Source organism: Mycena indigotica, assembly GCF_014461135.1.
Source record: "Mycena indigotica strain 171206Taipei chromosome Unknown Mind.scaff0002, whole genome shotgun sequence".
NCBI lineage: Eukaryota > Fungi > Basidiomycota > Agaricomycetes > Agaricales > Mycenaceae > Mycena > Mycena indigotica.
This window is the reverse complement of record NW_023503001.1, coordinates 3,043,727-3,065,968: the sequence shown is the minus strand read 5'-3', so window position 1 is coordinate 3,065,968 and position 22,242 is coordinate 3,043,727. Positions and strand designations below refer to the sequence as shown.

At 51.0% G+C, this 22,242-nt stretch overlaps 7 protein-coding genes across 7 annotated transcripts; 2 read left to right on the top strand and 5 right to left on the bottom strand.

The window, feature by feature from the left end:
* Positions 1-91: 91 nt before the first annotated feature.
* On the bottom strand, positions 92-2,453 carry MIND_00213900 (Amidase family protein; the record flags this gene model as incomplete). The annotated part of the gene is made up of 14 exons (XM_037359033.1): positions 92-286; positions 340-504; positions 554-646; positions 699-824; positions 872-923; positions 973-992; positions 1,039-1,070; positions 1,119-1,131; positions 1,176-1,312; positions 1,366-1,641; positions 1,693-1,754; positions 1,799-1,880; positions 1,932-2,152; positions 2,203-2,453. The coding sequence occupies 14 exons, from the start codon at positions 2,451-2,453 to the stop codon at positions 92-94; spliced, it is 1,725 nt and encodes a 574-aa protein (XP_037224128.1).
* Positions 2,454-5,790: 3,337 nt separating this feature from the next.
* On the top strand, positions 5,791-7,303 carry MIND_00213800 (Fork-head domain-containing protein; the record flags this gene model as incomplete). The annotated part of the gene is made up of 4 exons (XM_037359032.1): positions 5,791-6,147; positions 6,201-6,857; positions 6,906-7,075; positions 7,123-7,303. 4 exons carry the CDS (start codon positions 5,791-5,793, stop codon positions 7,301-7,303), a joined length of 1,365 nt encoding a protein of 454 aa, XP_037224127.1.
* Positions 7,304-7,727: 424 nt separating this feature from the next.
* On the bottom strand, positions 7,728-10,163 carry MIND_00213700 (uncharacterized protein; the record flags this gene model as incomplete). Its single annotated transcript, XM_037359031.1, has 9 exons — positions 10,068-10,163; positions 9,788-10,015; positions 9,681-9,735; positions 9,612-9,632; positions 9,121-9,564; positions 8,995-9,074; positions 8,652-8,938; positions 8,454-8,598; positions 7,728-8,402 (listed from the first exon to the last, which is right to left on the bottom strand). Exons 1-9 carry the CDS (start codon positions 10,152-10,154, stop codon positions 7,728-7,730), a joined length of 2,022 nt encoding a protein of 673 aa, XP_037224126.1. The 5' UTR covers positions 10,155-10,163.
* A 31-nt stretch (positions 10,164-10,194) lies between these two features.
* MIND_00213600 (uncharacterized protein) lies at positions 10,195-11,470 on the top strand (the record flags this gene model as incomplete). The annotated part of the gene is made up of 6 exons (XM_037359030.1): positions 10,195-10,477; positions 10,528-10,603; positions 10,638-10,738; positions 10,788-10,929; positions 10,978-11,251; positions 11,300-11,470. The coding sequence occupies exons 1-6, from the start codon at positions 10,213-10,215 to the stop codon at positions 11,468-11,470; spliced, it is 1,029 nt and encodes a 342-aa protein (XP_037224125.1). The 5' UTR covers positions 10,195-10,212.
* Positions 11,471-11,764: 294 nt separating this feature from the next.
* On the bottom strand, positions 11,765-13,266 carry MIND_00213500 (B-(1-6) glucan synthase; the record flags this gene model as incomplete). The annotated part of the gene is made up of 12 exons (XM_037359029.1): positions 11,765-11,860; positions 11,916-11,933; positions 11,992-12,077; positions 12,125-12,212; positions 12,267-12,371; positions 12,426-12,554; positions 12,604-12,626; positions 12,673-12,707; positions 12,757-12,763; positions 12,812-12,907; positions 12,954-13,055; positions 13,113-13,266. The coding sequence occupies 12 exons, from the start codon at positions 13,264-13,266 to the stop codon at positions 11,765-11,767; spliced, it is 939 nt and encodes a 312-aa protein (XP_037224124.1).
* A 383-nt stretch (positions 13,267-13,649) lies between these two features.
* MIND_00213400 (Aquaporin 1) lies at positions 13,650-15,090 on the bottom strand (the record flags this gene model as incomplete). Its single annotated transcript, XM_037359028.1, has 8 exons — positions 13,650-13,902; positions 13,962-14,023; positions 14,071-14,164; positions 14,216-14,250; positions 14,299-14,425; positions 14,478-14,636; positions 14,685-14,746; positions 14,803-15,090. 8 exons carry the CDS (start codon positions 15,088-15,090, stop codon positions 13,650-13,652), a joined length of 1,080 nt encoding a protein of 359 aa, XP_037224123.1.
* Positions 15,091-20,618: 5,528 nt separating this feature from the next.
* MIND_00213300 (uncharacterized protein) lies at positions 20,619-22,194 on the bottom strand (the record flags this gene model as incomplete). Its single annotated transcript, XM_037359027.1, has 2 exons — positions 20,619-20,660; positions 20,710-22,194. The coding sequence occupies 2 exons, from the start codon at positions 22,192-22,194 to the stop codon at positions 20,619-20,621; spliced, it is 1,527 nt and encodes a 508-aa protein (XP_037224122.1).
* Positions 22,195-22,242: the final 48 nt, after the last annotated feature.

Sequence of the window (22,242 nt, the reverse complement as noted above, 5' to 3'; positions counted from 1 at the left end):
ATTAAAATCAATACAAGCACCACATCCCTACGAGATTCAATACTTAAGCAGTTATGCCACAGACCTGACGAAAGCACCGCTTTTTCCAAGTTCACAAATAAGTCCCAATAGCCCAATTGACTGGGATATTTGTTGCGTTGTACTCGTGGAACGTTGGTTTGACCCGTCTGTGGGGGCCCAAAGCGTGTTGTGCCGCAGAAGCAATCCTGATCAGAGTGGGTTCACTGAATGCTGTACCCACAAACGAAAGGCCAAAGGGAGTGTGCCAATCGTCAATCCCAACGGGCTGGAAACTCTCTTCAACAAGAAAAATGCGATTGATAGCCATGAACCACCCACGATTGTGATCATTGGATATCCGGCCTGTGCTGGGATGTTCGTCCCTGGACCGTTATCGTCCGAAGGAATGAGCAATGCGTCCAGATGGACACGATGGCCATTTGGAAGAGTAGGATTAAGCGCGTAATCAATCCCATCCACGCGCGAGGTCCGTCGACACCATGTCTGGAAGAAAGTAAGTGGGATAACAAACCAAACCCGAGCCGTAACCTACCAACGCTTGTTTGTAAGTTGAATTCTCTATACCCTGTGTTGCCAGGGACGCTAGGAAGCCATCTTGTCCTGATTCGAAGGCGGCTGTGACATCCTATTTTATTTTCGTTGATTCAACCTTGTCGACGCAGACTTAAACCACTCACGGGTTGGCCGCCTTCATTTGCTAGATTCTCCCCAGCATCGTTGAAAGCAACGATGTCCTCCAATGAACGCATGGTGGTATTGCCTAGCTCAGACAGGTATGCTTTGATATTGTTGTAGAAGTCGACCTGTGAGTGTTAGCTTGGCGGATTTGAGGCGTAAAAACTGAACCGACGTTGACGACAGTGAGCTCGCTTTGGTTCACTGGACCGTATGCCCAGTTCCAACTAGAGAGAATGGGTTATACACGACACCGAAGCGAACTTCTGGGCTAACCCGTCTGGCGATACGATCTCCTAGAGTCATTTTAAAGATAGGCATTGGGCCAACGGAGACACAAACCTTGACAAACTTGTAGTTCGTGTTGTTATAAACTGGCTCAACTCAGTTTCTCCACGCGCAGAACACTCATAGCTTGGCACCTTCGACACCGTGCTGTTGATGCATTAGGAATGGCATTCTCAAGAACATCCACGCACCTGCTTCAAGATGTCAATCGCTTCCAGCAGTACAGGAAGCTGGTGACTTGTAGTCTTGCCCGTCCACAACCGCTCCCACGGAATCCCCACCTTCATTCCTTTCAGTGCGCTCTTGTCGTGTATGAATTGCACGTAGTCTGATTAGTTTGAGAGATTCAATTGACGGCAAGTCACCATGAGTGATTCTCACTTTGTGGTGTCTTCCCAAGCTGCTCTAGGGTCGCGTCGTCCCGATAGTCGAGACCAAACACGGCATCGAGTCCATAAGCAGCATCTTCGACAGTCCTTCCAAAGACTCCAACAGTGTCTTGATGAGAACTTTCAGGGATTATCCCGGCGCGCGAGGTAAGCCCCACGGTGGGCTTTATTCCGACGATGTTGGAGCGTTCGGCAGGCGAAATGACAGAGCCGTCCGTTTCGGTTCCAAACGCAATGGTCACCATATTTGTTGAGACAGAGTGACCAGCTGCCGCAATTCGTTATTATTGAGATAGACAGAGGGAGGAAAACAACCAACAACCAGAGCTCGAGCCGCCCGGTTCTTGCGTGAGGTTATAAGAGTTGCGAACCTGTCCACCTCTGGTAAATTTTAGCTGGGGATTGATTAGTGGACTGTGACGCACCTTGCGCTATAGCCCTCTGAGTATGATGTACTCCGCATATCCGCCCATTCACTCATTCCTGCGTGGCCTAAAATGACAGCGCCTGCGCTCAGAGTTTAGTCAAAATGTGTGGCAAAAAGAGGTTGGTTTTCACCATTTTTTCGCATGAGACTGACTACGTGAGCGTCTCGAGGCACGATACTCCCAACGAGAGCAAGGCTGCCTGCTGTGGTTTGCATCTTGTCCTTGGTTGCGAAGTTATCTTTGACCAGCACAACAATCCCATGCATAGGACTGCGTTTTTTTCCGGCTCTGAGCTCCCTGTCGAGGTTATCGGCGATCGACAAGGCGTCTGGGTTGAGTTCCATAACGGCACTACCAAGTGGGTGAACAGGGAAGAACGAGACAGACTGGAGAGAACATACCGAACGTAACGATCGACCTGGGCTATCCTTCCCAAGTAGCACTCAACGACTTGACGCACAGTCAATGCCTGACTGTCGTACCACCGCTGAATTTGTGCAACACCAGCGTCTTCAAGGGGAAGACCATGACACAGCGGCATTGGAAAGGGCTGCAGAACATGAGACGCATTGGAAGGGAGTTGAGAAGCATGATTGATCGAGACAGTTGCAGCACAAGTGCCTGCAAAGAACACCCACCGCCACGACAACATTCGTGGAGAATGTCAACCAAGGGAAAAAATTAATACATATCACTCCAAAGAAGATAAGATAAGATTACAAGTCAGAGATATATTACACCCTCAAAATAACCCGCGGTAGATTGGCCTTGGATTCAGATTTGGATGGCAATGGTATTTTGATTGTTAACTTCCGATACTCTGGCGTAGGCTTTCCTCCCTCACCAATAAATGCTTGCTTCTTGACTGGACGACGATTTTCGTCCGGCGTTGAGGCTTTGAGCTTCGCAATAGCCTTGGGCAAGGCCTTTTGCATTGGCCGAGGTGGCACAGAATGCTGCGGAGTTGACTGGAATTTTCGAGCACTTGAAAGAGCACAGGCCTGGCGGACGGACCGTCGCACAAAATCGGACGCTTCCAAGTCTGGTGTTGCTGTCATCCTCAAAAGAGGCTTGTGTTCGTTGTCCGGGGCTGGCAGATTCCCCGTAGACACAGACTCCTGTACTCGCCACCACCATTGAGCAGACGCAACCAGCTGCTCTTTGCCTTGCTTCTGCTTGGGATCTCCGGTCACAAGATCAAGAGCGACATCGAGTTTGGCGTGGAACGGGGCGCCAGGCATGAACTCTGTGGCAGTCGAAGCTGCTAGATATCGATCGATTTCTACGCGAGAAAGTGGCGAAGGCGGGGGAGATTCATCCGACTCCGGAGGATTATCTCCCATTTCCATATCCTGGTCGACCTCCATGACTTCGTTCGCACGACTGGGTGATTGAACGGAGATAGAGCAAATGTCGTTCAGTGCTGCGCCAAAGTCCTCATCTTCTTCGTCGGCATTATCAAGCATCCACGATCCCGAAACTTCCTGAGAGTCATCTGCCAGCTCGTCGTTGCTCATCGACGAGAACGAAGACATGGATGAGTCCCTACGCTCGAGACCACGGGTGGCAGCACCAGAGAAATGGGGCGCGGGAGCGAGGAACTATAACAAAAAGTCAGCAGCCACGTGTAAGTTGAGTAAGTACGCGCCGTATATGATGAATGACCGTGTTGTTTTGCAAAGTCAAGACCCTGCTGGGCGGACGAGAAAGACGGTCGCATAATGAAGCACGAAGGATAGTAAACGCTTCATTGTTGCTGTCGCAAGAGCTCTTTTATACGATGAGGCCGTTGCGCTTTGATTCGCATGAGCATTGTCGTGCTTGCATCGCGTCTAGCGCTTTGTTGGTGATGCTTAGAAGTAAGTTTCCGCCTCAACTCCACTCAAGCATCCATGGTTTGTATGCACTTTTAATATGGTCGTCGGTATCCGGAGGAAAGCAATTTTATCGCATTGGTGGTTGGGGGAAGAGTGAACCCTGTTGGGTCGCTAGGTATAAGTATACGCATTGTTGACGCCGGAAAGTCGCTGGAAAGTATCGGCTTGATGGAGTAGTTTCGAAAGCGAGTTGAAATCGCTTCGGGGGCACCATTATCGGCGGGTGAACATGTCCTATTGTACGAGTGGTGAGCATTCGTGCCCAGGTCGGAGGACACATAGGATGTGGATTCTCCAACGATATCCCCCCTCCAGCCGCAACAAGTGCATATTCCGCTTTTAACTAGGCAGTCGTTTATGTTCAGTGAATCCCTTCAGTCGAGAGTCGTGGCGCTTGGGGAAGAGGTGTGGTCGTTGAAGCGAAACAGAGGAGTCATGGGACATATCAGTAGTACTGCTAGCCCCACAAACTCTTGACTGAAGAAAGTTAAGAAAGGTCTAGGTGATCTGTCAGACGAGCTTGCGGCATCTCGGCACCAGATGATGTGCCAGAGCGGTCTCCGAAACACGGTCACGGGAGTGGTGAGGACGCCACCAAGTATCGTTCTTAATGGAATCCAGGAAGAGTGACCTGGAGGTCGTTACGGGGGTTTCTTTTTCCACTTGGCGCTGTCCAAATATTGTGGAGAATTGAATTCAGCTGCATCGGGAAATTTGGGTTCAAGTCGCCCAACTCGTCCATCTACGTGCCATCGTTCTTCATCTACATCTGGGCGCTAATCGACGGAAAATCCCTTCAATGCTCGTCGTCATCTTTTACCCGAGCGACAACTGGGAGCCCGGCACTTGTACCCTAATCTGGGTGTTATTATCTTTCGTTCCCGATCCTCCCGCTCCCGATCCTCCTGATAAGTGGATTGGCGTCGGTAGAGTCACCCTCAGGCACGGTCAGTTAAAACGCACTCTCACTGGCAGTCTCTCACTCGATGTCAGATCGCAATCGAAACGTAGCTTCAAGTTGTTTGGATCGCCTTGCTCCGCATTTGCTCCGCCTGAATAGCCTCAACGTGAGCCTGAGAAGTGAGCTCATCACAGAAGTTGCCTTCCTTTGTCTGCTTGATTATATATTGGGAGTATTTCATGATGACTCGCGTTAATCAATCTTCTAATTCTCGAAAATTCATCGGGCCCCGAGCCAGCAGCCAGCCCGAACACACGCCGCCCTGTGCATGTAGTTGTTTTGGAATGTCGGCGAACAGGCCCGCGGCCCCTCACCGGGATATTTGCTGCACATACTAACCGGTGTGCGACGACCGGCGCACCTGAGCTTGTCATGCGATCCGAAGATCTATTGCTCTTTTCGGCACAAGGAGACGATAGCAATCCCCGCGTACATATGGATAAACACTGTTATACTTAACAAGCGGCTAAGCGGTTACTACTGGTCAGACTTTTAAGTTCGCAGACTTGAACTGGCAGCAGGTTTCACCTAAGGATTCTGGGGAAGGCCAGAGATTCATATATATATTATCTTAAGCTTAAAGCATAATCTACCTTGAACTTAAATTTGCACGATTTTCAAGCAACTGCGTAGCAAGCTAAGGCAAGCAAATCTGATGTATCATGATATCAGTCACGGCGTTACGAATGCTCTTGTCTCTTTCCTCGTCGTCCTCGCCCACAACAAGATCTATCGGCGGGGTTTGGGGATAGGGTGAAGGTAATCTCGGCTAGTACCATGCTTCCAGTCGACCCAGACGTCCGGCTCCATCTGGTTTCTGTGTTCGCTCTCACTTCAGTGGGTCCATTCTTTGATTGCCTTTGATAAACTCACACAGTGTCACACAAATAAGGAAATTATGTCGAATGTTGCCCTGATTTTTGCACAATACTGCCGCTTGCGTCGAAAATGACTTCCAGCTCTCTGGATCGTTCAGAAAAGACCCTAATCTCCTCAAGAACGTCAGCTTGTGACCTCCACGCGTCGAACTAATTATCGGCACGGTCGGGAGGCTCAAACCCACGTGTTCTCTGACTATTTTTTGACTTCTGCGAGCGCTCAACACAGGCTTGTTCTCTCCCCCCATCTTCTACCTTGTAACGGCGCATCTAATGTCCCTTTGGACTACTGTGTCCTCTTTGCCTCCAGCTATGGCGACTAGCAACCGCGATCAGCACCTCCCCATCGTGGATAGGAGCTCCAACTACGCCTCGGCTGCTCTCGGCAAGAAGGAGGACGATGGCCTTCCGTTGGCCTTGAAGCTCAGCGATATCCTCGTTGACGAATTCGCCAATGACCCTGACGATGTCACGGTTCCACCTACTCACCCTTCGTCCGTCCCCGATGCGGGGGAAAGTCTGTCTCGCTTGACGGGAAGCGTGGGTAGGCATGACGGAACCACCTCGTCCAAGCCACAAGACAAGTACGAGCCCTACCAATCCTCAATGCGGCCGTCGAAAATCAAGTCGGTGAGGATTGACCCAAACATTGGTCCAGAATATCAACATAATTAACCTTACAGGAGAGCGCATTGTGGGCTGGTAGTGAGCGTTTGATGCCTTCAACCATCGAAAACTATCATCAAGCACCGTGGACGCAGACTAACGGCCCTCGAGCTGTCAAGCCAGCTAGTAACCACTTCCCGGTCGCCTTTCAGGCCTTGCCCGAGCCACCAACTGCATCTCAAATACCCTATTCTAGTGGAGGGCCCCCTGAGCGCAGATACAACCAACTTCCAACGCCACCATATACCCCAGTCACACTTCCACGACCTCTTCCAGTCATAATTACTCCCCAAGTAGTTCATATACCTGAAGGATTTGTTCCGTCCTCGTTTCACAGTCAGCAGGAGCTGCGCTATCCTCCACCCAGGCCCGTCAGCAATGTCGATCATCCCGCGACGCTTGCTCCCAAGCAAATCAACGGCTTGGTTCTTCCTGACCCCAACGCAGTCGAATTCATGCGCCGCAAAATGGGTCTTCGCAAGGATGACACAGTCAATCTGCATTCGATTCCCGACACTACTGATGGTAGTCGTCCGGGGATTCCTTTGCATCAGCTTATAGGCCTGGCGATCTGCGGCAGCGAGCGCCAGAGGCTTCCCCTCAAGTCCATCGAGAACGCCATCGCTGACCGATTCACGTATTACTTTGAGTACAGGTATGACGCTTCCTGGAAGGTCTGCACTGTTTTTCCGGTCAAGGGAGTTTTTTTTACCTTTGCACAGAATTCAATCCGCCATGCCTTGTCATTGTACAAGATGTTCGTCCAAATGCCTCGTGATGTCGACGATCCAGGCAAAGGCGCATACTGGACAATCAGCACTGCAGATGGTGAAGGTTATGCTAGGAAGCGCAACCGCAAGAAAGGCAAGGCAGCTAAGAAGCCCACTCCGAAGTTAGTGACTTGTTGATTTATTTCTTGTGTTTTCTAAGCAACCGCAGATATGAAGACTCGGACGACGACTCTTTCTTGGACAGCAGCAGCGAGTCCGAGGAAGTTGAGGCTGCTGAGCGATACCATCCCTATGCTCGTGCTACGCGGGCACGTCGCCAGGCCTCCCCAATCGTCACCGGGAGACGCATGACGACTCGCAGCGGCGCAAAGAAGGCTCTGCAGCTGTAGAGTCAATATATGACCACAAGGCTTGACGCACACGGATCGGATTTCACGTTTCACTTGTATCACTAGCTTTTCCTCTCGCTTTTCGCATTGCTTTCCATTGGCTGTCGAGCTATGATGTACAATCACGACTGAAGTAGGACTTGTAGCATACGGTGTTCTATTCTTGTTGCTCTCTTACAATTGTTCTTGTTCTCGATGAGGCCGTGCTTTTGTTAAAATCGATCGAGGTTCGGACTCAGACGAGGGTGAGAAGCGCGTCGTCCTCAAACAATTGTTGTCTGTTTTCTCGAGACAAGTTGTCCGTGGTTCTCGTATTTTGGTAAAGCCGCCCGAGAGCCGCCTCCACCGACTGACCGATGGGCCTCGGCACAACGTCGCAATCAGTTGGACGATGTCAAAGCCTTGGAACGATGATATTACGTGGTTAAAGACTTTTTACGCTGCCCTGTGCGTCCACCCACAGCTGCTTTACTGCCGACCAATATTCGTCTGGATACATTCTGGCATGGGCAACATGCGGACTGTCTTCAAACCTAACCTTCCTGACATTCAGCCTATCTTGTTCGCACTCGTTGATGTGTTGCTCGACCTCTTTCCACGGAACCATTGCGTCCCGCTTCGAATAGAAATATAACCGCGGCGTCTGCCCGTTGACGTCCAGCCATGGTAAGAGGCTCGGCCTCCGGAGCATCGTCAACATTTGTTGGAATGGATGGGCTTGCCGAAGAACAACTCCGCGTACGAGGAAAACGAGAAAGAGGTAGACAATCGAAATGATTCGCGCAAACAATCGCATAATTTTGTTCTGGATCGGACTGACCATAGCAAGAGCGATGTGCGGAATGCTAAAGCCGCCGGGAGAAGAGTCGATGATGAGCGCGGTTGCAGGTACTGGCGTCGAACCAGTAAGCTTGGGCTGCGAGGCTAGTAGCCGATTGAAGGCCATCATATGGAACGAGCCACCTGTCGAGTTTATGAGAGTGAACACTTGGAGAACGAAAGCAAGACCGTTGGAAAACGAGTGTGTCAGGATGCGCTGACGACCTTGGAAGCATCCCAACGCTTTCAAAACATCGAGCACAGGATTAAATCTTTCGGCCTGGAAATTTTGTTGCGGTTGGTTGTGCTCAACGGTTGCGAGCTTACTTACCAGTTTCGCCCAAGAAGCAGAGAAGAATGAAATATGGCTTCTAACCACGATAATCGTGGCTGCAGGATATAATTTTCGGTATGCTTCGGTGTATTTCAGCAAGTGGGCCCGTTTCGCCGCCATCCAGCCGAATAAGATTATGACCCTACACGATTGACTGTCCAGTGTCATGAGGAAGTCAAGAAGGTGCCGACTCACGTTGGATCACCATCAATAGCTTCCTGGTCATAGCTCAACTGCGAGTCCGTCGGTCGGTATATGAATGCATGCGGACCCAGTGAGGTGTATACTGCTTGCTCAACAGTTGCCTCCGGCATACCTGGCAAGAGTTGTGGAACAGTTGCGGTTGGGGACAAGTTTCCAAGCCGATCACAATTTCCTTGGGGTAGATCATGATGGCCCATTGACAGCTCGGACCGAGAGATTGCCGAGAATGTCAGACGAGCAAGTAAAGCAAGTCGAGCCAATTCACCGTTTAGGGTATACTATAAGCCAACCAAGCTTCTCCCATCTGCTCGTTCCCCCCCACCCACCGGCCAACCAATTGTGAAACAGCTGTTTTGGCCATCCATCCCGCAATGATAATCGTTGTCGTGAAAAGAGGGTGAGTATCCAGAATGACTGAGTTATTGATTGATTCAGTGCTATACGTGAAGAGGAAGCATACCTCTGAGACCAAAGCCCGCTGACATGCCACCTAACACATTGCGGACAACCCATTCGCGATCAATATTTTCATCCTTGAACAGCTGAACATCGAAAGGGAGTGGCACAGGCTCCGAAGAAGGCCGCCAAATAGTGAGTAGGAATAAGAGAAAAAGTTTTGTCAAGGAAGAGTAAAAAAGTGTGAGCGGGATGAGCGAGAAGCGAAATTCTCGTCGGATGTCCGAGTCAGATATCGGAGCATGCCTCAATTTGTCGGCGAGTCCGAGAACTAGGAAGCAGCCCACGATGACTGCACCATGAAATGCAATGGTTTCTAAGGAGATATTGGCGGTATTCGAAAATTCACGGATGGATGGGTTACCGATCGAGACTCCGACCAGAGTTCGAAAGAGTGTATTGATGGTTTGCGGTGTCCATGGTGAGATGTCGCTGGGTTGATGTGGGTCTGAAGAGCTCAGTTTAAGAGGACGAACGATCTAGTGAAGTCCACACTTAAATAGCTCCATCTGATAACTGAGCCAGGTTAGTTGCAAATCTGAAAATGACTGGAACCCGACTGACAAGCGTCAATGCACACCAAAGGCCCACCAAAACGAAGAATAGTGAACCAGCGCGTCTGAATTTCATGAGCCTGGAGTCTAGTGATAAAGACCATTTGAGAATTGCACCAGCTCGCGTTTATTCCATGAGTCTGGGGGTGGGTCTACCAGAACGCCGGCTATAGATCGGCGAGGCTCTGTTCCACGATTGTAGAGCAAATGCCTGAAAACTGCGCGTTTGAGGAGCATGAGATCCAGAAGTAGCATCAAGGAGTCGTGCTCGACGTAAGGATCAGCAAAGCAAGATTGGCTCTTATTTTCCAGAGGTTGGTCTCGTTGGAGTTGTGCACATTTACGCTGTTAGTTTTTGGTTGAGTTGTCAAGCTATATCAATAATATTAATGCTCACACATTGCTCTAGACGGAGATTATGCTCCGATTCGTATATGGTATAGAGAAATGGGAGGGTAGTCGTGCAGGTTGTGCAGATCGGCATGCAGGTTCGCAAGGTCACGCACAGTCACTGTGTGACACTTTTCCTTTCAAGTTTAGCAATGCCGCCTGCGCCATCTTCCTCTCGCGCTCTCAATGCCATATTACCTCAGATTGCGACTGCTCCGTACGAAGCACATCAGAAAGCAAGAACATTCGCATCTCGATATGTGAAATCTGGGCAGCATGATGTTGCTATCGACGTCCTTTTCCAAAGTGCCCGCGAACTTTTCAAGGCCGGCCAAGCGGGGAGCGGTGTTGATCTGACTGGCTTTCTGCTGGAGGTCTACGAGACCAAGGGCGAAACTGTCTCAGACGAGAGTAGAGGTGCTTCTCTTCGTGACCGCGCAGATTTAGGAATTGCTCACAACACTTAGGACGATTGACACAACTTATTGCCCTTGCTGGAACGGAAGGAGCGTGGAGAAAAACCATCATCGACAAATCCCTAGCGTGAGGCGCTTGTCGTCCTTATGCGCTCGTCAAGATTTGACCATTCGGCTGCAGCTGGTCGACAATGCATGGGGCAAGTCCTGCTGGTGATGCCGAGCTGCATCATTATGTTGGAGAGCTGCTCTATAAAGGCAAGTCCCCACCAATAATGTCCGCCCCAGCTTCGTTGCTCATCGAATCCAAGAGGGCGCTTTCGAAGCTGCGGAGCCCCACTTTCTTGCCTCAAGTAAACGCGACAGTGCCCGCTTGCTTGCTGAAATGTTCTTGGAGTGGTCTGCAGTAGACATAGACTCTTTGGGTGCATTTTCGCTGCGCGGGACCTTACCGTAAGTTCTCTCAGATTCCATAGGCACCGTCTCACTATCCAAAACCAGATATCTGTTGAATGGCAATATTCTCTGTGCACGCACCTTCATAACTCAGTTTGTCACCTCCCTTCCACGAGCTTCAGACCCCCCACTCTCTGTTGGCCCTGATGCTCAGGTCATCCTCGTTCAAGACCCCGTCGTCAACTTTGCTCAACTCGCAGTGCTTACCTGTCAACGAGCCCAAGGGGACCGCAATAAGGCAGTCAGAGAGAGCTGGGTGCGGCTCTGTGGGACATATCAGAGCAAGGGTGGGCTTCTTGCCAGTCCAGAAGTCCGCGGGGTCAGTTTTTAAACCAATATTGGATACAGCGCTTATAACGGCACACAGGCGCTTAACGAAATCGCCACCTTATATTTCGCCTTTCCTCCGCCGCGTGGGCAAGCTGGCAATCCTCTGGGAGACATGCTTTCTTCGCTACTCGGTGGCGGATCGTCGGGCGGTCCAGCAAGACGAGCATTAGCGCCAGCAGCAGCACTGACAGCCAGTGGGTTGGATTAGCATCGTGTCGAAGAAATAACAAATGAATACATTCGGATTACACGCATAAACAAAATCATGATTTAGCAAGAAGTCTTCGGCGCAAATGGCGAAAACTTTAGCTTCCCGTTCGTTCCATATAACCCATATCCAGGTTCCATATCTAGAAAGTCCCGGTAAGCAGTGGTTTACGCAGACTTCCGTCGACTTACTATCGCTATAGATATGCCAGAACCACCCTACACCACCTCCCGGAACGGTTTTGAAATACGAGCAATGTGCGTCAAGCACGCTATAATAGTCCTATCCGGAACATCAGAGCGCGTTGACTACTGTAGGGATCAGAACTACGTGTTCATTCTGCACATTCGCGACCGCTGACGGAGAGTTGGGCTGAACTCCCGAAGACGTCTGGATGGCGAAGACAAGTCAGTCGAGTCGATAGCAAGTCTCATTGGGTACATACCACCGACGGCCAACCATTCTGTTGATGCGAGCGCGACATTTTCTCAACAAACACAATACTGCTTGCAAATGCGTACCTCGCTCAAATATATCTTCTTCCCTTCGCCATTGTCGACAAACCAATCCAAGTCCGTGAGCACAATCGGCCACGAGTTGTTTGCTACTGGGGTTGGAAGACTGATCACAATGGTGCAAGTGAGCGGCTTTTACCAGTGGATGCTTCGGTTGAGAAGAACGGTAACATGTGCGCGTCAATCAAATCTATCGCGTCCATTACCTTCTGGGAGGAGGAGCGTTCCTGTTGAATAACGTTATCAGGAAGAGAAGACAACACGATGGTACATATACTGACTTGGTATCCGTATGCCATCTCTGAAATTGTCACAGGAATCTGCAAACTAGACAGGTTGGCCTTTGCGGCGGTAACTTGTGCCGCGAGGGAAGAGGCAGAAAGGACCTATCGTGTGGGTGAGTGAGCACGACCACCAAATGCAGTGATCAGTCGGCTGACATTATCGTACAGCGGCTCACTTCCGAACTGCAGGACTCGGGTCACGAATTTGGCTTTGGGATTAGAATGGAGGATTCCGAAGAGCGCATCTCTGCGGCCGATCCACTCGTCTGTTCCGTCGAACCCAAACTGTCAATCGAGTTGGTTACCTTTGCGAACTGCCTCATGAAGGACTCACCCAAATCAATGCATGAACACCAACTGCGAAAACGTCAATCTCGATCACAGTAAAACATGTCATCCCTACTGCCAGCCTCCCATGCAGCTTGAACGACGTTGTTGCTGATGAAAATGAGTTTTCCCAGTCATCGATGCCCTCAATCAAGCTCACTAGAAACCTACTTCAAGTGTCAGCCATCACCCAGTACACCCAGGCTCCAGCTTACCATCATTGTCACAAAAGCCATACATTCGGATATACCGCCCTTTGAAAGTATTCCTGATGTTCTTGAAATCCGTCCGCAGTTGAGACAGACTCTGGCCTAGTCGCAAGATCAGCACTAGTCAAATGGGAGGCGAGCCACCCACAGTCGGTAACTTCATAGCTGAATCCCACAAAGGCGTATTCGGTCGCGCGATCACACCACCAGTTGGTCAGACTTGACGGCACGCTGGAAGGCATGGTGAATCCTGAAGATGGCAAGCTCAGTCAAAGCGTCCCAGCACCGCGTCGAAAAATAAACCCACCTAAAGCTGGAAAGCAGTTCGGTGGTGCGGCCCTAGCTACGGCTTCTGTTGTCCGCGTAGGGACAAGATCTCGTTCCTCGTTGCCGGCGGGATAGGCCCATACCCTCGATGAAAGAAGGATGAGCGATAGACGCAGGAATGAAGGTAGCAGCATTGCGCGTTCTGATCACTGCGAGCAGACGTGGACTTTCACCTCAACACATACCCGAGTATTTAACCTGTTATCTATCCGGAGTCGACTCTATGGCTCCCTCTTTGGGAACCCTTTACACTTCTGCCTTCCTGGTAAGAACCCTTCCTCGAATGGCCATTTAACTACTCGGGACGAAAAGGAGAGCCGTTTCAACACCAGCCGTGTCACCTGAACCGGCTGAGGAGGAGAATAGTGCTGCAAGAGACGCGCTTCTCGTGGCCAAGCGACGAAAGATGAGACGCGGTATTTTTGGTTGTAATAGGCTCACATGATCGTGAAGCTGTCCACTAAGATAACTATCCTGCTACATTGTAAGATCAAGTTCATACACAAACACACTAAAGCTACACGATGCTCGGTCGGCGCAAAGCAGCCCCCTCATCTACCGGTATCAATGTCGAATTACTTCGTGCTCGCACAGAAGAACTCCCGCTGGACACCGATAACTTCGGCAGTCGTTCCGAAATTTGGCCGACCAAACCACTACGACGTGGGTCGAGCTCCTGGATGATGGCCTGAGCAATAGCCATTGGGTTGTCAGGTGATTTGGTAACATCATCTGTGTCTTGGTGTGGATTGAGAGTCGAGTATTTACAGCTGAAGAAGGACGATCAGCTGACTTGATGGCCTGCCTAAAGAGCATTACTCCCACTTACTACTTGCAAAATGCATAAAAAGCGCTTGCGACAAACGCACCCAAGAAAGGACCAGCCCAATACTGTTTCTCATATCTTCAATGGGTCAGAGACACCACAAAAAACCTACCACCCAATGGTTCGGAGTCGGAAAACCTGATATCACGGCAGGACCAAAGGAACGCGCCGTATTCATGGAAGCTCCGGTATAGAAGACGGCAAATCTAGCTCAAAGTCAGAAAAGGAACTTCGTGTTTCCATGTGGGTTGCCCTACAGGTGACAAGAGAAGAGGGTCAAACCGATGCCGACCTGTAGTGACTTCAGAACAAACACAGAGGAGGAATGAAAAGGACATACCGGCGCAAACGCTGTCGCCTGGTGCTTCTCTGCTGCAAGGAAGAGAACAGCAAGGACCAGTGTGCCTGTGATGAACATTTCGATGAAGACGCCTTTGGTGGGAGTGATTTGGGGATTGATGTTGGTGCTGTGAAATTCTCGTTCCATGCACAGGAGATCAAAGGGAGTTTAATACGCACTTGACAGACAACTCGCCAGTGAGGGCTACCAGGAGTAACGAAGCCAGAACTGATCCTCCAAATTGGGCGGCGAAGTAGAGCAGACCACGGAAGGGGCTGACGATGCCAAGCAGCACAAGAGCAACAGTGATGCATGGATTGAAAAGACTTCCCGTGATTCTGCGAGATTGTCCAGCAACTCGCGCGAGGGATAACTGAGGTATTTACCGAAAGAACACCCAAGCGCAAACAACAAGCGAAAAACCCATGCAAGTCGATACATATAGTATCTATATGGCATATTCAGCAAGAACTTGGCTTAGACGGGTGGTCGATGATGACATACTTTCGGTATACCTGCGTCGTTCGAATTGACTTGTGCATTGGCCGCCTGAATGCCACCAAGTCCAAGAAGGAGGAAAAGAGTAGTGCCAACGAGCTCCAGGCAGGCGGCGAGAAAGTCGTTACGGATGCTTCTGGCGATGCGGATGCGAAGCATGGCAAGAGTGGAAGGAGGCAAGATTGTTTGTTCATGCTTGGGCGTGACCGTATCTCCACCTGCGTTTTTCGAGGGGTAGTCTCTCCAAAAAAGGATTTCGAGGTATTTGCTTGCTTCGCTTGTGCATCTGGCCATTGCTGATGGTGTTGTTCAGATTGCGAGAAGAACATGATTCGTGGTTCTCTACGAACGGAGAAACTGGGTAGTGCACTCAAATTGTGATTACTTGTCGCTTTATTGAAATCGCCTGCTTGCTTTGTTCCAAAAGCTCTTTGACGGAGATGTTCATGGGGATTGCGAGCGGAATCTCATTCGTTGCGAACGGAGAAACTGGAGGAATGCCTTCAAATTCTGATTACTTGTGGCTCTTCCCTCCAACGGTACGTATAAAATCATTCTAAACAGGGTTATCGTTGGTCTGCGTCCATGAATAGAACACGCACCTCTGAACTTTCGCTATTTTTTGCCCACTTTCGTTGCTGGAGGTCGCTCCCTTTTCATTGCTCCGCCACAACAGCATACGCAACCGCAATTTCATAGCGCTACACCGGTTCGTTATACCATCTTCGAGGCAGGTTGAACCGGGGTCGAACGGGCTGAAGGAAGGAAACTGAAGGAAAAGTGGTGAAGCGTCATGATCAGCTGATGCGCGGCAATCGCGATCACGTGGCGAATGCGCAGTATTGAAACGCGTTTCAAGGCACCTCGCCTGGTTAAAATTATAACGTGGCTCAGAATAGCCCGAGGGCCTCAATCCATTTTGAGTAAAAAGCACCCCAGTCATATCGGTCGACAGGTCCGGGGCTTCGAACTCTCGTCATTAACCATCTCTCCATGCTGAGCCGCTGGGATTGCCGATGTAAATATATGGATCAGTTCTCAGCAATAGCCCTGAGGATTTGAAATGGCTGAAAGCATTGTCCCGTCCGTGTTCGCAGGCCGGTAGTCTCCCGCCGATTCCAGGTTTAATATTATACCATCGTCCATGCTAGCGCTGACTCTCCACCTGGAATTGGCACGTGGGATATGAGCTCGGCTCGTTCGGTACTCTCAGCCGCTGATCTAACCACTCTGGCATCCGAATACTATTGAGCTCTTGGCTGCTGGATGGACTGTGTTGAATCCAATCTCCAACAAAAGGTTCCAATCGGAATTGCTCACCGTCTCCGAGTCTATCACGGTAATGAGCATTGTATTTTATATCGTGTAGATGATGCAAAGCTTTCATCGGCCTTTGTTTTTGAAAAGATCGGCGATAGAGTGGCGATAACGGCCTGACAAGTAAGTTCAACATCACCTTTTTCGCTGCCCGTGTTATTTCCGGTGGAATGGTCATATTAGTGTTCATTGGTCAAAGAAATACTGACAGCACGTATTAGCGGTGAAGAGATAAGCTGCCATTGCCGTTGCGCCGCTTCAGAGTTGAGCAAAGATTATGCGCGGGACTTGCAAGCCGAGTTCCTATTGGGAGCGAGCATGCGCAAAGGCTTGCTTGTTCTAACAATACGTTTTTCGTGGGACGCACAACCCGAAATAGCCACAAGGACACGAAAAGGCGGGAAATTCAATACGATTTGCGCTACGGGTCGGCTCGCAGACGTCATGATGAAGTGGGGATATATTGAACTAGTACTCGATGCGTTGTTGGTAGCGAGGCTGATCCGTCGAACGACGGTACAAGCGTTTCAAACCAGTCACAGGTAGTTGGGAGGAAATAGACTAAGTTTGTGCTATAGAAAGACAGCGACTGAGCAGAGCGGGCTCCGATAGACGAAAACTTGCTGATATGGACACCCAGAGAGCGCTTCTTGTACGCCAGAGTGGAGTAGCATCAGCGTTAATTTGCATGAATAGCTCGGTGAGACGACGTGAGTTTCAAAGCCGGGACCGGGGCGTGGGTATGAGACGTTGGCTTTTTTGCAAGAAACACCGCAGTCTTGAACATTAGTGCCAAAGCAATGGCAGGCAGTCCTTAGTTCGGGGGCGGGTAGGGAAATGCAAGAGTCATTTGAATAGATTCCGCTCACCGCTTTCCGTTGCTGTGGATGCTTTGAATGATAATATACCACTTGAATCCGACTTGAAAGCACGTCACTTGAGTCTATGTCATCGCGGACAGGTACGCCGATGACCTGAATGGCTCCGTTTCGTCCATCAACCACCGACCGGGAATCGGAGCCGTTCGCCATGAGACGCTCTGCCTCGAAAAGTCACGGTTGAACCATCTGACAAATTGAACCGTTGTTGCGCAGTCGCGGCCCGACTTTGTGCAAGCTCATCGTCTGTCGGCTAATGGTTGAAACACCATCCGAGCCCTATGTGCCCTCCACGTTAGATAGAGATGTCATCACCTGATGAGCGCACTAACCCTTATGCGTACGTTCAGTCCTCGTCTAAAATTCTCCGAGTTGTGCTTTTTTTGACAACGCATGGGCGTTACTTTGGTCTTCCCAGATGTTCTCCGCCATACGTATCGGGTAGCCGACACGGATCGCGGTTCCGTATTGCATATTTCTTCTAGGGGAAACGAGAACTGCATAAAAGCTGGAGAGGTGAACCTGGTAAGCTCAGTGAAGCATTTCTTCGCCGCTCAGGTTTGTTATACCTGCACTTTCTTCATCGCCTGACTTGCACCTCCAGATACCATGCTGTCTCTCGTCGCCCTCCTCTGCGTTCTCGCCGTCTCGGTCACCGCTGCTCCGGCTGTCAGCAACCCTCCAGCAGTGCCCCTCGTAGCCAATGCGGCAACAATCGCGTCCGGGTTGAAGATGCAGCCAAGCTCCAACGACCGCTTCAAGAAGTTGCTCCTCGATAGCAGCGGGAACATGCTCACAGGGAGTGCCCTCCGTGAGCTGACGGTCTTCGACTTTAACAGCAACCAGCCTAAAGCCGGCCAGGGCGGTTCCATCCTCCTCGCAACCATCGACAACTGGCCTATTCTGACCGAGTTGGGTATCAGCGGCGCAGTCTCAATTGTGGAGCCCTGCGGATTAAACATCCCTCACTCGCACCCGCGCGCGAACGAAATCTTCACCGTCGTGGAGGGCATCCTCGACACCGGTTTTGTCCAAGAGAATGGGTTCAATGCAGAGGTTGAAACTCAACTCGGCAAATACCAAGCGACAGTCTTCCCCATGGGTTCCATTCACTATCAACAGAACCCGACTTGCTCCGAGGCAGTGTTTGTCGCCGCGCTTAACAGCGAAGATCCAGGTCGAAGCGACATCGCGACTTCATTCTGGATGCTGGACGCCGACATCATCGACGCCGCTTTCGGCTTCCCTCATACAATTGGAGGCTCCAACATCGATGCGTGGCGAACGCATCTGCCAGTCAATCTGGCGGCCGGCGTCGACAGCTGCCTCAAAGCTTGCGGGTTGTCCGAGTAGTCTTTCATTATATATCAACACACTTGCGCATTCGTTCTTATTTTGTCCACATACTAGTTCATATTCCTGCTGTCAATCGAATAATAGGTCTTGGTTACGACTCCAGCTCGTTGTATATTGCTTGCAATTTATCCACAGCCTTGACGCTGTTCAGTAAACTTGCGGTTTCAGACTTGGAAGGTGTTGACAACGGTTGATAAGTTGAGAAATCCAGTAGGTATTATACGGACGGAAGCGTAACAGTGCCCGAAAGCGCTTGTTGAAGCATTGCTGAAGAGAGTCTCTGAGAGAGTGTGTGTCACGGGCCACGGTGTGACTTTTGATCTTGTTGTTGACATCGACATCTACCTATGCTATCATTGGATCCACTAGCAGCGTCTCTTCGCACCAGACTCTTCACAATTGACGAAGAATTAGAACAAATCCTCGTGCGAGTGCGGTCGCTTGAACAAGATCGGAAGGACATTGCCCGCCAGCTGGAGGAATACATCGCCCTTCGCCATAACGGGCTGTCGGAGATGTTGCCGACGGAGGTGCTTTCCGAAATTTTCCTCCTCGTTGCGGAGGACCAGCAGCAAGAACCCCCCGTTGTGCCAGACTTGGGATACTTACAGCGACCTGGGGGGTATATACCGCATCGTGCTCATGTTTCTCTGTTGCTTGTGTGTCGACGCTGGCGAAATATCGCACTGTCACTCCGAAATCTATGGTGCAAGTACGACTTCAGGAATATCAGGGACTTTCAAAACGCCGACAACACCATAACCTACTGGCTCCCTCGCGCAAAAGAAATGTCGCTGGGAATCTCGGCCAGCAAAGACTTGTGGACAGGACCAGAGCTAAAGCTCTTCAAGCTACTATCACCGCATTTCCCCAGAGTTACCAGTCTTTCTAGTGTCGTTGACGTTGGCCAAGAATTCCCTTCTAGCCTTACCCAGGGCCACTTTGACAATTTGCGTGTGTTGAAGATCTGCCTGACGGAACGCGTTGACAACTCGGACACCAACCCCCCTCACATTTCGGGATTCTCCGACGCTCCACAACTAAGCGTCGTCCATCTTCATGGTCTCTGGTCGACATCATGGATCGCCCTTCCTTGGACCCAGCTCACGGCAATAACTCTTTCCGGAACATCTGGGCGAACATGCTGGGATGTTTTGGCTCTCGCACCAAACCTTGACAGCATTCATTTTAACTGGGTCTCAGGTTCGATGGATCCCCCAAGTTTATCGCTCCCAGTGGTTCTTCCTCGGCTTAGGATCTTGTCCACTAGGGATGCGGCTGAGGACGCTGTTGCCCTAGTTCTCAATCACCTTACTGCACCTGAACTCCAACATATAGAATTCGACGCAGATGTTTCTCCAGAAGTGATTGATCATTTCATCAATCGCTCAGGCTGTGCAATCCGGTCAGCGCAATGCGACATATGGGACGATAAGCTTGACGACAACCTCAAGTGCCTGCGCCGCCTTTCCAATGTCAGCGATCTGCAGCTGAATTTTATCCCCGAATCGATGACCACCACCACTTTGGTGCGGATCTTAACCCAGTTTGCAAATGAAAGTGGTCTGCTGCCGAACCTCCGGCGACTGTCCCTCAAACCCTTTTTTGACCCCGTGCGGATACCTTATACGGAGCTTGCCCAAATGCTAACCGCACGTCGTAAGCCAACCGGCCCTGTGCAGCTGGAGCATTTCTCCCTGCTGTCTTCTTCGCCGCGGCCAGGACAGGAACCGGATAGCTATACAGCACGTATGAATGCGACAGACTCTCAGCGGGCGCTGGACTCGGTGATAGACGAGTTACGAGCCAAAGGACTTGGGCTTGATATCCAGGGTTCGAACTTGAACATGCGGCGAGACTTTTTCTGAACGGGCGACATTCGCAGTAGTTCAGATTGGGGCTTCTCAAGGCTGCATAACCTTTCTTTAAATTTTACATTTGTCCTGCCGTATTGAATAGCGTTATATTTATTGCTATCCCATATGCAAGGCCACAGTTGCGGAAATGGGCTGCATCTTGGTGGATCTCCAAAGCCCGGCCCAATCCCGGCCCGGGATCATGATGAGGGGAAGGTAAACTATGCGATTAGTACATGACAGTGTTCAGGTACAGTGGTAATGCTATTGCACTCGTTCTCAGCCTGCTGTCTCATACGGATTTTCCGCGCCAGCCCGAGATTGCTAGACTGCACCAGCAGAACCAGTTCTTTTTCGTTGTATTGACTTAAAACTTGAAATTGACGCTTTTGCTACACCATTTGCTCCTTGCCTTTCACTCCGGATACGGTGGCGGCATAACGGACGCGGCAGTCGTCTAGAAAAATGTCATTTTGAATCCTCTATTGCTCGTAGATCACACTCACATCGGGCCCAATGTTCTGCAATCCCCGAATCTTCACACAAGCAGTCGTCGCGTGGTCTCCTCGCAGCAACGTCTCCAGTGCCCGCCCAACATCCTCGGCCGACGATGGCTCGCCATCATCATACGGATTATACGGGCGCCCTGCCATGACAAGCTCAATGTGGTCAAGTGGACAGCCCACGGCCTTGCGTTGGGAGACGAGCTGGGCCAACTTGGTGTAGGGAATCTCGATCCAGCTCAGGATGGGACTGAGAGTAACTTCGCGCAGTTTTGGCACAAGCGGGGTCGCTGGCAGATCGCTGCTGGAAGTTCCCTGCTGCGGACCCGATATGAGACGCGAGAACAAGGTAATGAGTGAATTTGTGGCCCATGTAATGTTCTTGACACGCAGGCGGACGAGAGACGGCACGAGTTTCAGGACATCTATCAGGTATTTGACTTCGCCGGAAATAAGCGTCATGTCCACTATGCTGCATTGCGAGCGGGCGATGAGTTCTTCGAGCTGCTGCGGGTCTTCAACTCCCTGGGTGAAATAGACAGTGGACAGGGCGGGGAGTGTGAGGTACTGCATAAAGTCCGCCTCGTCATCGAATTTGAGTGTGTGCAGATTGGGGAGACGGAGCGGAAGCGGTCCTTGCGGCTGCGACCAGTGGTCGTGGTCGAACCCGAGTGTGACGTCCTCCACGCGCGGTGTAAGACGGAGAACGTCAACGGCGTAGTTCACTTGTACTTCGCCCAGCTGGAGTTTTGTAAGCTGGGCCCATGGAAGCTCTATCACCGCGGGCGAGAATCCGACAAGATGGACATCGCGCAACAGCGGTGCGACCGAAAAGGCATCGACCTTGCCCGGGATAACGCGCGGCCCGCCATATAGCTGCAACGAGAGCTCCAGTCTGCGCAGCTTTGGCACCCGCCCGCGGACAGCATTCCCCGCAAACGGAATTCCCCGCTCTATGCCACACGACAGCGCCGCCCACCGCTTGGAATAGGGGGCAAGCATCGGCAGGACACGGTGTGTGCTTTTGGGCAGGCCGATTTCGACATCGAGAAGCGCGCTTTTCGCGCGCGGCAGCCATGCATTGAGCAGCTTTTCCGTCGCCTCAAAATCGTTCTGCGTGTAAATCTGGACCGCAGCCCAAAGCTGGGGCAGAGCGAGCACGACAGCACGCCAGGTGTGGCAGACGGCCCCAAGGACCAACGGGCCGGTCACCGCCGCGGGCCGCGTGGGCGGCCCGAATCGCGTCATGGGTGACTCGTCCATCCCAATGACCGCACCCCCAGCCACATAGTGCACGAATATTTCCGCGAGGATGTCGGCAGGAAGGGATTCAATGCGATATACCACGCCTTTGAGGGTGTCTTCGATCATCCTGCGCTCGCTCTCAAGACTGCGGCGCTTGGCATTCAGCTCAAGAAGCTCGCCGTCTATGCCAGAGAGGCGCTGTCGAAGGAGGTTGAGCAGAGCAGGTTGGAAGGACGAAGTCATCAGGAGAGAATGACATAATCAGCACACGTGATGGAGCACAAACATTGT